Source organism: Cibotium barometz, chromosome 48 (genome assembly GCF_041138505.1).
Source record: "Cibotium barometz isolate CiBa-2024 chromosome 48, ASM4113850v1, whole genome shotgun sequence".
In the NCBI taxonomy this organism is placed as follows: Eukaryota; Viridiplantae; Streptophyta; class Polypodiopsida; order Cyatheales; family Cibotiaceae; genus Cibotium; species Cibotium barometz.
The window spans coordinates 10,860,480-10,874,152 of NC_141093.1; the positions used below are offsets into that span (position 1 = coordinate 10,860,480).

The 13,673-nt window shown below is 42.0% G+C and overlaps 1 protein-coding gene across 2 annotated transcripts; it reads left to right on the forward strand.

Annotated features, from left to right (window-relative positions):
* The first annotated feature begins 8,594 nt into the window (after positions 1–8,594).
* On the forward strand, positions 8,595–10,725 carry LOC147610808 (protein RMD5 homolog). Of its 2 annotated transcripts, none has more exons than XM_086785400.1 (2): positions 8,595–8,842; positions 9,233–10,725. In XM_086785400.1, the coding sequence occupies exon 2, from the start codon at positions 9,312–9,314 to the stop codon at positions 10,455–10,457; it is 1,146 nt and encodes a 381-aa protein (XP_086641526.1). In that variant the 5' UTR covers positions 8,595–8,842; positions 9,233–9,311; the 3' UTR covers positions 10,458–10,725. The 2 variants fall into 2 exon arrangements, with proteins under 2 accessions (XP_086641526.1, XP_086641525.1); XM_086785399.1 differs by having other exon boundaries at positions 8,595–8,838; positions 9,228–10,725.
* Positions 10,726–13,673: the final 2,948 nt, after the last annotated feature.

The following is a 13,673-nucleotide window of genomic DNA, read 5'->3' on the forward strand; positions in this document are numbered from 1 at the left end:
GAAGTGGTGCGGAGCACTCTGTTACCTTTCCCTTACCACGGTCTTGAATTGTCGTTGGGGTGGCAACATTTGGTTTGCAAGGTTTTTTACAGGTGATGTAGAGGGATTCAGCTTATGTTTAGGGACCCAAATCTGGTCATTCCCCTCGTAGTACCCTTGGGCTACTAATAATTTTTTAGGGATCCATCGTGATGTTACATTGCCCTTTCTCGGGTGGGTAGCTGCTTTCCTTCTACGAGGCTTCTTGTCTGAACGAGATTGAGCAGGGAAAGTAGCTATTAACGAAGCTTTTGGGACCCATTTGTATGTACTCTTTGGCATAGTAAGCGGAGCCTTAGAGACCACACTGTGTGTTTCCACTCTTGGCGTTAAAGTGTTAGCGGGGTGGCAAACAATCAAAGATGGTTTTGCCACTGGACTTTGTGATTTTTCGTTATCTCTAGCATTTGAGTTGATGACTTAGGTACGGGATTTTGAGCGGTCAGACCGAGAGCGGGTTCTTGCGTTGTAACTCGCTTGGTTGCCCAATCAATATTGCACTTGGTGGCTAACATCCATTTGCGCCCTAAGTTTACAGTCCCCTCCATAGTACCAGCAGGCATAACCAAAAAGCTTTGAATTACGGTCCCCTTGTCATAGGCAACTGGAGTGTGCAGAATTCCTGAGACAGGGGTTTTCTTCGTGTTGATTCCTTTAACTTGGATAGCACTCTTGGATAAAGGTGGTTTTCCAAGTTGACACCACACGCCATATGATAGCAAATTGTGTTGAGCTCCTGTATCCAATAATGCATTATACAGCATCTCCCCGTAAGGAATATGTAACTCAATTGGGTATCTTAGAGGCGGGTCAGATTCCAGTGAATCCTCCTCCTCCTCCTCGAAAAATGCATTATATAGCATCTCCCCGTAAGGAATATGTAACTCAATTGGGTATCTTAGAGGCGGGTCAGATTCCAGTGAATCCTCCTCCTCCTCCTCGAAAAATGCTTGCGTAATCCCCAAGTTGGCTTCTCGTTGGCGCCTAGCACGCTGTTAATTCTTGCTTGTATCTTCTTAAGCTCAGCTTGTTCTTTAGCTGCCTTTTTCTGATGGATTACATGTAACTCCTCTTGGCTCAGGGGGTCATAGCATCTTTTGAATTTACTCCCATTAAGGAATCCAATAGTTTCAACTCTGTCGAGAGTCTCCACATGGATGGTACCTTGCGGGGTAATTTCACATACTCTATACGGTCCCTTACCAGCATATTTGAGCTTCTTCTTTTCGTTACGCACTCTATACATCAGGACTTTATCCCCAACCTTGATGTCCTTGTCTTTCAGGTGGCGATCAAACCATTTTTTCCTTCTATCCTTCTCCACAAGGGCATTGTACACAGCCAATTGTCTTTCTTCGTTTAGCCGCTCAAGGATATACAAGCGCTCTACTAAGGGATTACCATCCCAACCCTCTTGAGTAGCAACACGAAGACTAGGAATGACAAATTCCCACGGCATGACTGCTTCTTGGCCATATACCATTTTGAATGGTGTGCAATTAATAGCCACTTTGTATGCAGTACGATAGGCCCATAAAGCTGTCTCGTAAGCTTTAGATCCCAATCCGTGTGATGAGCTTCAAATGTTTTTGTCAAAACAGAGATTAAGGTCTTGTTGGTACTCTCGGCTTGGCCATTCGCTTGCGGATAATAAGGGGTAGATTTATGATGGGATATCATGAAATTTGTTGTGAGCTCCTTAATCACTTCATTTATAAAATGCATACCATTGTCGCTCACAAGTTCAAAAGGACAACCGAAGCGTGTGATTATATTTTCAAAGAGGAACTTGGTTGTTGTCCTCGCATCTGCCTTACGTGTCACTTTCGCTTCAGCCCATTTGGTCATATAGTCAGTGGCCACAATAATATAGCGCGATTGTGTGTCGCGGGCCGCTGGGCTAATTGGACCTACAAAGTCTAAACCCCACTTTTCAAATGGTTGGTTTACTTTAATTGGGTGTAGGGGTATCTGATCTTTCCGCTGGGGTTTCTTGTATCGTTGGCATTCATCGCAACCCTTCACAAAAAGTGATGCATCTTGGAACATAGTGGGCCACCAATACCCTGATTGTAAGATCTTTCGCGCAATTAAGTCTCCTGAGAAGTGACCACCCGGCTACGCCCATACGTGCCTCTTGCAAAATGTATAGATACTCATCCTCTCGGACACAACGCCTAAGAACGTCATCCTTTCCTCTTTTATAAAGAGTCCCGGCTACTATCAAGCAATTGTGTCCTTGGGTTCGCATTTTTTGATCAGCTTTCAAGCTAGATCTTTACGAAGCTCCTTGGGTGGAAAGCTATTAACCAAAAAGTTAACAATCTTCTCACTCCATTCAGGCATTGTCTCCACCATGAACATGGAAGTGTCAGGTAAGTCATCATCAACTCCCGTAGGAGCCTCACCATTAGGTATGCGAGATAAATGATCAGCCATGACATGTTTTTTGCTAGGTCTCACAACAACAGTGAAATCAAACTCAAGAAGAATCAGTAATAACCATCGTGTGATTCTTCCTGTGGAGCATGGTTTGTTTACCAGATACAACAATGCTTGATGATCCACATAGAAAACAAACTTGGTGGCAAGGAGGTAATAACGAAATTTCCTTAGTGCATATATCATTGCCAACCCTTCTCGCTCCGTAGTGGTGTAGTTCATCTCAGCATCGTTCAACTAGCGACTAGCAAAGCTAATGGGGTAGTCTAGTTTGTGTTCTCCAGGTTGAGTTAACACACACCCAATAGCAAAGTTTGATGCATCAAAATGCACATGGAAGATTAAATCCCAGTTAGGCATTCGCAAGATTGGAGCACTCGCCAAGGCCTTCTTTAATAGCTCATATGCACGGTCACAATCTTCGGTCCAAATAAACTCGATGAGAAGCTTATACAATGGTCGAGCTATCGGCGAAGAATAGAATAAACCTTCGATAATAACCAACATGGCCCATAAAGCGTTGGACTCCCTTATAGTTGGTGGGTGGGGGCAATTCCAAAATGACCTTGATTTTACTCTCGTCAGTGGAAATCCCATTTTTGGACACTATATGCCCTAAGATAACTCCGTGTTTAACCCAGAATTGGCATTTGAAAGGATTCAAGGAGATGCGATATAATCTACACCTTTCAAATATTTTTCGTAAACACATCAAGTGCTCATCCCAAGAGGAATGAACACAAAGATCATCTAAGAAAGCTTCACAAAAGTCCCTTAGATATTCCTTAAAGGCTATGTTTATCAATCGTTGGAATGTTGCAGGTGCATTGGTCAAGCCAAAAGCCATGACACGAAAGGCAAACACTCCAAACTCTGTGATAAATGTTGTTTTAGCTTGGTCCTCTACTGCAATTGTGATCTGATTGTAACGAGAGTACCCATCTAAAAAGCTATATGCCTCCTTGCCTGCAACTCTTTCAAGGACATGTTCAGAATACGGCAAGGGGTAATGATCCCTTCTGGTGGCTGCATTAACCTTTTTGAGATCAACACACACTCTGAGTTTCCCATTCTTCTTTGGTACGATGACTATCGGAGAAACCCATTCTGAGTGCTCAATAGGATATATGAATCCACATTTTACAAGCTTTTCAATTTTCTCTTGTACAATCTTTGCGTACTTAGGATTCATTGGGTAGGGACGTTGCTGGACTGGTTTAGCAGTGCTAATCATTGGAATCATGTGTTGCACCACAGAGGGTGGAACACCCTTCATATCATGATATGTCCAAGCAAATATGTCTTTGAATTCCTTAAGAAGCTTCTTGAGTGTAGCTTCCTCCGTCTGGGTGAGGTCTTGAGCAATAAAAGCTGGGTTGGACTCCTCACCTGGATCTACTAGTTCTATCTCCTTAACTATCACCGGGCCATCGTAAACACCGCTACTCCCATTGGCAGGCGTTCATTGGGCTTTTGTGTAGATCACTTTACGTTTTCCTGTGGTGGTAAATGACTTGAAATGCTCGAGTGCGGGGTGTAAGTCTACTGGTTCTTGTTGTGCCAGGTTTTTTTCTTTTAATTCCGCCTCCTTTTGTTGCTGAGCTGACTCTTGGTTTTGCCGCCTTCTCGTAGTACGACTTAGTTTTGGTTTCTCTTTGATTTCTAATTGGGCGACGTCATGAGGTTGCGGAATATACCACATGACACTTTGGAGGTATTGTCCCCAATTATCCGCTAACTTCCGATGAGCGTCGATGGCTCCTACATAACTAAGCCATTCTACAGTGGATCTCTCTTTGTTTATTGCAGTTCGTACATTAGCTCGATAGCATTGGCGCTTACGTCTCGTTTTCTTCTTACCAAGTTTTTGATTTTTGTTTCTATCAGATTCGGACTCACTTGGTTGATCTTCACTTGTGTCTCCCTCACTTTCAGATGAACTGCAGGATCTTGAGCACCTTGCTTCCACACTTCTAGCTCATGCAAGATTTCCAGACACGATTGAGATGGAATGGGTGTAAGGAGCCTTGAATTATCTACAAAGATGCATGAATGATGGATTGAAAGAAATGACAAAACTACAATTCATCATCAAAGAGAAAGATGCCGCCTTTCAAAACATGATGAGCCAGAGTAAGAACCTCTACAAGAGGAGCTACGCAGAAGAAGGGTAGAAATGGGCTGGCTGGATGACATGCAAAGATAAATCAAGGAGCTCTAGCAGACCAACAAAGGAATGAAGAAGGAGGTTGAGGAGACGAAGGAAAATATGGCCAGGAAGAACAAGAAAACAATGCAGATTTGCACAAGATAAGTTAAATCAAGCCATAAAAAAGCAGGCAAGAATGGAAGGACAAGTCACCCTGATCCGCGAGCTGCACATCGAGATATATAAGGGATGTCTAGAACATGGCCGATAAAGATAAAGTAGAGCTGGCGAAAGCAGAGGCAAGATTAGCAGTGCTGGATGTGGAAGAATATCCAAGCTGGGCGTAGAAAGGATGGAGCAGTGGGAGGTTCACGCAGTGGATGACCTTAAGGAGATGTGGGGAGCTTATTTGGAAAAGTTGAAAGCAGTAATGCAAGCACCCACACCTTCCTGCAAATAGGTAGCTTCCCACCAGTCAAGAGATGGAAATCCGGACAAAGGGTCCAAACATCCGAATCCAGCTCTGACCTCACGCCTAAAACCAACAAAGGTATTAGAGGTACTAGTAGCTACTTGGTGGGGTGGAAAAGGAAGCGGGTAACAAAGCAGAGGAGGCATCAACAGAGACGAGGAGTTGCACAAGGAAAATGAGCAGCTACGACAAGGAGGTGGAGACTTGGAAAAAGAGGTTCGCCGTCTTGAAAGGAGAGGGGAAGAAGCCGACTCCTGAAACCAGACGGGAAAGTGAAGGAGATTGTACTGTATGGACCTCATCCTTACAAATGAGCTAAAGGAGCATGCATGGGTGAGCGCTCACCCACGAAGAAGCTAGAAGAGAAAACAAATGACGAGGTTGCTCTAAGGGTCCAGAAAGAAGAACTGGAAGCACTAATTGAAGAATTCAAAGAACAACAAAAGCAAGATGGCAAGACCATCAAGATGCTGAAGAAGGAGGTGGAAATAGCTACACCCACAAGGGTGACCAGAGGCAAGGGTGGAAAGATGGGCTTGTCGCTTTGAGGGACGACAATAAATATAGACATCAAAAAGAAGGACAAGCAGATGGATGCCATGACGAAAACCCATGCTGAGGAAATACAGTCTAAAGAAAAGATGCTTTAGGACTTCCAAAGCTGAGCCAAAAGAGAAAAGAGGGTGCAGGAAGATATGCAATGGAAGCTACAGGAGGAACTCGGCCAGAAGAGCCTAAGTGCTTGGAAGGAAACTGCCCTCAAATTCATGCAGAATTTGGTGCAAACAGCACAGTAGGCGGGTGCCATGAGGCCTTTCAACTAGGATGACCTCACCAAATTCATGAACCGGTTGGAAGTGCCTAAGGTGGCAGGACAAGGACAAAACAGTTCCCAAGCAAAAGCAGCACAGCAGGAGAAGGCTGAAGCCCTTCCCCTGGATCCAGAGCCGTGTGTGGGGAAGCAGTGGGCTCTTATGACTCGTGGATTTGGGTGAGGAGGAAGCAATGGTTCATTCAAATAGCAATGCTACTAGTGACCCTCACCAATGAAGTCATCTAGCAGACAAAGAGAAGGGGGTGCCAAGATTAGAACCATCTGAAAGACTACCCTATGGGTGGAAGTGGAGCCAAGGCAGCCAAGAGAATCGGAGAAGAATGTTTTTGAAGATGATGTAATCACTATGGGATAGACAGAGCCCCATGCCTTTGCGCGGCTGGCATGACAGTAGATGCTATGAAAAGGGCTAAAACAAAGTGTCCGAAGGAATGACCCATCGGCATGTAGTTTAGAGACGAGAAGATGAAAGGACAGGGCTCGGGCATGCCTAGGTGAGCAACAAGCTTATGAGCCCAAGTATGGCCAAGACCAACGCATAAAGTTTGTTTCAGGGGGCATCGCTGCAGAGGAGGTTGCAGAGGAGGCTGAACTAGAAGGAGGATGAAACATGCCATAACAGTCTAGACAACAAGAAAACAATCCGGATCTGGAAAGTTTTTTAAAATTTTCAAAGCAACAACTGTGGGCTTCATTGCTAACGTAGCGTCCATCGTGATTGCTAGATGTTGGTGGCCAACCATCCCATTTGGCCGCTGTTTAGATTGTCCCGTTTTGTAACAAACTATTATGGGTTAAGCTTTCTTGCTTTTAATAACTTGGTAACGGTTTCTTGCAAGTATCTGGATGGATGTAAACAGAAAAGGGGATTATTCCCATGTGTGTGGATTAGAGATGAGAGAACTAAGTGGATAGTTGAGTTGAGGGATTGTCAGTGTATTGTACTCTATGAGTCCAAGCTAATATTTAAGAATGTCTCATGGGTTGGTCTCTAACTTGTCTTGATTCTACACCACATAGTTTTGTCTATTCTGTGTTAATTGCATTCGTGTCTGGACGCTAATTCCTATGTGGAATCATGAAGGACCTAGGAACTAACTTGCTTGAGGTCACGACTAACTCCCCAAGCTTAGGCAAACCGGTAGCTCAACGCACTAGGGTTGGCTTGTTGCATTCGGTACAATTGCATTAGTCGCTTGCTCTTTAGGAGCCAACTAGGTGGTCCGGAACCACGTAAGTGCCTGGTCTTGATCAGACTACGATAGAGACATGGAAATCTAATGAGTTGTCTTATGCCTTGGCGAACTCACTGTAACAGTGTAACAGCCCATGCAAAAAGGCATTTGTGCACCCACAATCACTGAGCTAACAAAGGGAGGGGGATATGTTAACCATCACATTTCAATAACATGCAATATGCATTCTACATCCATGTTGGCGCTCCATGATAAATGTAACTGGGATGCTGAGCTTAGAAAACTTACATGATAAGCCAAAAGTTATCTTTGTGATGTACAATGCCTAGAAGTAGCAACAATTGCTAGAATAAGGTGCGTGTAACCAAAAGTACACCATGAGGCTTTGTATATAAGACATTAACACAGAATCACAAAGTTCTCTCTTATGATCTTGTGTTGAATCTTGCATGCTTGCTTTTCTCTCTATGGTGCATGTGAGGGGGGCATATGAGTGGGGTTGTGGCTTGCCTCTTGAGGGTGTGCTTTCTCTTCTCCGCTTCTCGTCGTCTTCTTCTCCTCCATTCTTGCAAGGTTGAGTGGAGCTCTCTATAGCTCTATTTCCTTGTTGCACTCTCTTATTGTGAGCAGGGGCTTTGATGGAGTGATGACATCGAGGGAAACAATAAAATCTCATATGGCTAAGGGGGGGCTACGTCCTCAAGCAACCCTTGCATTTCTTTCATTTTTCTCTTTGCAAGATTTATAGAGTTCATTTAGGTGAACAATAAGGCAATCTTTTAATCGGATGAGGGTTAGTAGTGAGAATGGGTTAGTAGTGAGAATAGAGTTCATTTAATCGGATGAGGGTTAGTAGTGAGAATGGGTTTGGGAATGGGCTGATTAGTTTTGGGTAGGGTTAGGACGACTAAGGCATTCATTTAGATTGATTCTTGGCTATATTCCACAACAAGGTTGACCTCCCTTTCTTTTGTGCGATCCCAATACTAGTGAAAAAGATCTTTTTGGCCTTCTTCCTCATATGCAAGGCTACTACACCGTGAAGCTACTAGCCCTTGCAAAATGTCTTATAAGGTTAGATGCTAACCTTGGATAATCTTTTGCTACCTTTAACCTTGTACATTTTTCATTACACTTGAATATTTTCGCATTAGATTGCTTGTTGGTATTGGTGCATTCTTATTGAAATGGTTTCTTGGAAGAGGCATCCAATATGTGTATATCGTCTTTGATCCATACATGCACATACACACGCATGCACGCTGTGTGTGTGCACATGAAGTGATAATTTTGTCTCTATGCAAATTGATTTTGAAGCTTCTCCTCCAAGTTATTAGTATTAATAAAATTTGTGGATTTTTAATTATGTGATCTTCAATGAATAATATTATGCGTTTAATGTATATATTAATTTTTCGTTTTTACATAGGATGCCTTGTTGTTATGCCTAAATAGAGCAAAAAGGGTTCGTTTATACAAGGACGGGTTGCTTCAAGGGGAAAAAGTTTTGGATCTACAACTGTCGTCGGCAAAGTCTGGATTCTGTCTGGCACAGCAAAGTGGTGAACAAGATGGCTATGGGCATGGTGAAGGCGATTGAAGCGGACTAGGGTTTCTTTAACTACACCTTCTGCACATCTTATTTCAATTTCTTCCTGTCTGTGTCAATGGCTGTGGACTGCAGAGCAGTGTGGTGCTGAATAAGGTGAGTCTCTTCATCGATAATCGTAGGGCTTTAGGGATCCTCTCTGTTCAGTTCGCTTTTGCCATGTTCGTGGCGTCATTTTTGCCCTAGCGTTGTGCCTGTTATCTTTGATAGTAGGGTTAGTTGTATGTCAGAATTAGCTCAAAACTAGATTTCTTTTCTGTTATTCTTTAATCCCGGAAATTGGGGTTTATTGTAGTGAGGGTAGCGGCCAGTCTAAACGTTGTTTAGGGTTTCTATTGCTTGTCTGGTTTTCTGTTTTTCCTAAAAAATTCTGTGCACATGGTTAGTCAAGGAATCATGTTGCTTTCATACTATCTATCTTTTTTTATGTGCTTTTGATTTCTAGTTAGGGTTTGTAACTTTCTTTGCCATTCAATCCATGCCAGGTAAGGCGGTTTGCTCATGGCGGTCTTCTAGCATACGCAGTGTTGTGCTTATGGTTGTCTTAGTGCAAGTGTAATCAGCTGAAGATGGACCTCAATCCTATACGGGATGCATGTGACCGGGCCTTCAAGAAACAGAAGCTTTCTGAAACTAAAGCCGAAGAAGTCATCAGCAGGGTAGCTCAAGAGATTGAGCTCGTGGTGAAGAAGCTCTCTACCCTCGGAGAGAGCGAGAGTGTCCAGATAAGAGAATTTTTTGGAGAGTTGCAAGCCACCTTGAGTGAGATTGGGCCACTGAACCAGGTGGGAGTGTTACAGAAGGACTTGAACGTGGCTTTGAGTAAGTATGGCAAGGCATTGGATAAATTCTTCCAAACAGACATTGCAAAAGCCAACAGGGAAGTTGATTTTGATATGCATGTTGTCAACAAGATAATTGCGCTGCACTTTTACAGGCTAGGCCAATTTGATCTGGGGGACTGCTTCATGAAGGAAGCACAAGAGGCAGACATGGGATTGAAGGCCCCTTTCTATGAAATGTACCAAATACTTGAACAAGTGAAGTCGAGAAACTTGGAGCCTGCGCTTGTCTGGGCAAAGGCCCACCATGAGGAGCTTCTGCAGAAGGTCTCTTCTTTGGAGTTTAACCTGCACCAACTCCAATTTGTCCAGCTTTTGCAACAGGGTTTGCGTTCACAGGCACTCCAGTATGCCAAGGCCAACTTCTTCCCCTTTGCAACCTCGCACATGGTCAAGATACAGCGGTTGATGGGTAGCCTTCTATGGGCGGGCCGATTGGAGCATTCGCCATACCCTGACTTGTCACATCCTACCAATTGGGATCTCATTGGGCTTGAATTCACGCGAGAATGCTGCAATCTGATTGGCCATTCCTATCAAAGTGCACTGCAAGTTACCATTTCAGCAGGTGCTCAGGCCCTTCCCACACTGTTGAAGATGGTGTCTGTGTTAAGTAACAAGAAGCAGGAATGGCTGGCTTTGAAGCAACTACCAGTAGAGGTTGAGTTGGACAAGGAGTACCAGTTTCACTCGATATTTGCCTGTCCAGTCTCTAAAGAACAAAGCACTGCTGAGAACCCGCCCATGCTCATGCCATGTGGTCATGTACTTTGCAAGCAATCACTTCAGAAGCTTTCTAAAAGCCGATCTTTCAAGTGCCCTTATTGTCCCACTGAGTTTGCCATGACTCAATGCAAGCCAATATATTTCTAGTGTACATGTGAAAGTAGAAGTTACAACCGTCGGCTAAGCTCATCATGATGTTCAAGTGCAGCTAGTTCATGCAGTATGTGTACCTCCCATGTCATGAGTGTGCCTTTCTAAAGGTGTACAGCGGACACATTCATGAGTTTGGTATAGTTGCCTTGCTCAAATTCTTTGATTTTCTACATTCATATGTCAGGGCTTTGTTCAGCTTTGTGGGAATGTGCAACTGCTGTAGTAAAAAATTAATCAAGTGAAAATGACTCAGGTTCGGGCATAATGGTTGCATCTGCTCTTCTTCTCCATACAGTTTCCTTGTTGGTGTTTATAGATGCTGTTCGCCTCTGTACAGTTTCTTTGTTGGTCGAGTCTTCTATTCTTAGCATTGTAATAGGATTAATGCATATAGATTCTGCAGTGATCAAACATTTTAATGTATTTGACTGTGGGCATGTTTATTTTGAGCTCAACATTGTAGTTATTTGTTTTAAGTTCTTTTACTTCCACTAATATTTTTGGCCAAGTAGGCTCATAAAAAGTTAGGTAAGACCCTTATGAAGTTCAATTATCACATGATTTTGATTGGTTTGTTGGACTGCTGATTGGATATATCATAATGTTGGTTGTAGCTCCTTTAATTTCTTCTTCTTTTGAAAGCATTTGCAATCAATCAGTTGGCTATGTGAAAATCAAACTAATGTATAGTAGGCAAGATTCAATGGTCTTGAAACATTGTGAAGTTTTATTTTCATAGCATTTCAAGGTTACAAAATTAAGTGAACTGTTTGAAGCACAGAGTAAGTCCTCACGACTTGTTACTTTCGAGTCCATTGCTTACTCATCATCGTATGGAGATTATATATATTCTATTGCTTGAATTTGAAGGCAATGGTAAGATTGCATAAAATTGTATAATCTTAGAGCCTTTAAAATTTTAATCTTAGAAGCCTTTAAAATTTTGAAAATAAAAAACTTTAATAGTTTATTTCAACATCTAAGTATCACATTTCACACACTTAACAATTTAATAATTCTTACCTTGATACTACAAATATTAACTGGGACAATAAAATGCTAAAATGGATGGAGTAGCATGGTCGATGTCTTTGATTTTTTCTACCATCCTTTTTCTTTTATCACATTTCACACACTTAACAATTTAATAATTCTTACCTTGATACTACAAATATTAACTGGGACAATAAAATGCTAAAATGGATGGAGTAGCACAGTCAATGTCTTTGATTTTTTCTACCATCCTTTTTCTTTTTAAAAAATCATTAAATGAAGGTTGAGATATTCTCGAGGCTCTTTAAAAGCACACACAATTCAAAAGATGATTAGAAACAGGTCCAATGGCAAGATGTCATTGGAAAAATGGTCGGGTAGTCCTTTCTCTTATTAAAAGGTATGGTCAAAGATTTGGATCCTATAAAATATTACTTTTAAAGGCTAAAATGTTACTTTTGAAAGCTACTAAGAGTAAGTGTCACTATTGCACATGTAAATTTTAAATTCTCCTTTCTTACATATCTTCCTTTCCCTCTTTTGCACGTGCATAACTCACTTTTTCTCCTTTCAACACCTCTCTCTCTCTCTCTCTCTCTCTCTCTCTCTCCCCCCCCCCTATACCTCATTCCACAGCTGTCCTCCCTACCTCTCCTTCTTCCCTCTATTCTCTCCTTTGATTCATTCCTTATCTTTCCAAGCTCTTTCTCTGCTATCTGCCATCTTTCCCCTCTTTTGCATCATCCACCACATCTAAATTTGGTTCAATCTTTTGAATCACATTCTAGGCTCTGTAGTATCCTTCATCCACTCTTTGTAGATCTACGACACCCATACAACACCTTTTTTTCCTTTGTGTGACACATCTTCTTTATATCTCCTTCATAGAAGCTTGCACAATGGATACTCCTACACTAGAAGAAGACCAAAAGCCATCATTGAGTCCATGAGCTCAAGCAATGTGCACGATAATGATGGATAATGGATTTCTACTCTATACAACATGCTTATGTGGGTTACCATGCAACTGTCTATGAAAGGTGAGATTCCAAGAAGGTTCATCTCATCTCCTAGCCACAATTGGAAATATAGAACCCTTGATTTTTAAATCAATAAGGATAGTAAATGTCTTGTGAAAGTTCAAAATGTCTATCCACCATTACTACTGAAGTTGGAGCTAATACAACCTATAAATTATGGAGAAAATTGTAAGTAGAAACTCACTGAACTTAACCTTGATTATGGAAAGTCTAGATCTCACTAGTAGAAGTCTTTTTATCCTAGATAAGTATTTAGCTAGACTAAATCATATGAGTCTGTATCTTCCTCACATAAAGTTTACAATTGTAGGCTAGTATTGTCATTTTCAGCTTTTTGGATTCCAAGATTGAGGTTTTTCCTTGGCAATGTAATAAACATTTTGAGGAAATAGAAGATGTATTTTCTTGTATATGTAATCATTGCCAAGATTTTGATTTAAAAAAGTCTTTTATTTTAGAAGAATCATGAGGCTCGAATGTTAAGCTCAAAACAACATCCTCGAGCCATGGGATAATGATGTTAAAGAAGCACTCCATAGATCTCAACCAAGACACGCACTGCAAAAGTGGAAAGAGTCTCTGGATGAGTACTTTCATATTTGCAGGGTATAATGATAGGAGCAAGATGGATCCTGCGAGATTAAAAATACTGATGTGGTCCGAAGCAATTGGAGGAATTATCTTCAATCTCACCACCTTAATCAGGAGCTCGAAGATGGGAGGACATGAAGAATTACCTTGATCAAAGGTTTTGTCCCCCTGGGTTTTAAGAAGAGAAGATGAATGAACTCTTAGAGCTATCCTAGGCTAGGAAACCTATTGAGGCATATCACCAGTCTTATGCAAGCCTTATTAGATATGCTCCAGAGCGATGGGTGATGAGACAGTTCTTCATCAGTTTGTCAGATTATTGGGTTCTTATTTTGACAAATTAGTGAAGAATGTAAAGCCCTCATCTATAGCTAAAGCAGAGCTAGGATGGGTAAGGATTTTGCGTAAGACTTTCCCAAAGAGACACGGCCTAGTAGAAGCCCTTTTTTATCCTCCACCAAAGAGAGCTCCTTTAAATTCGGTATACCTAAGTCAAAGAGAATAAGGGGACACGATCGGAGTCAAATGTCTAAAACTAGTGGGTCTAGAGACCAAGATTCTTTCTCCCAAGTGGTGCCAAGAGATT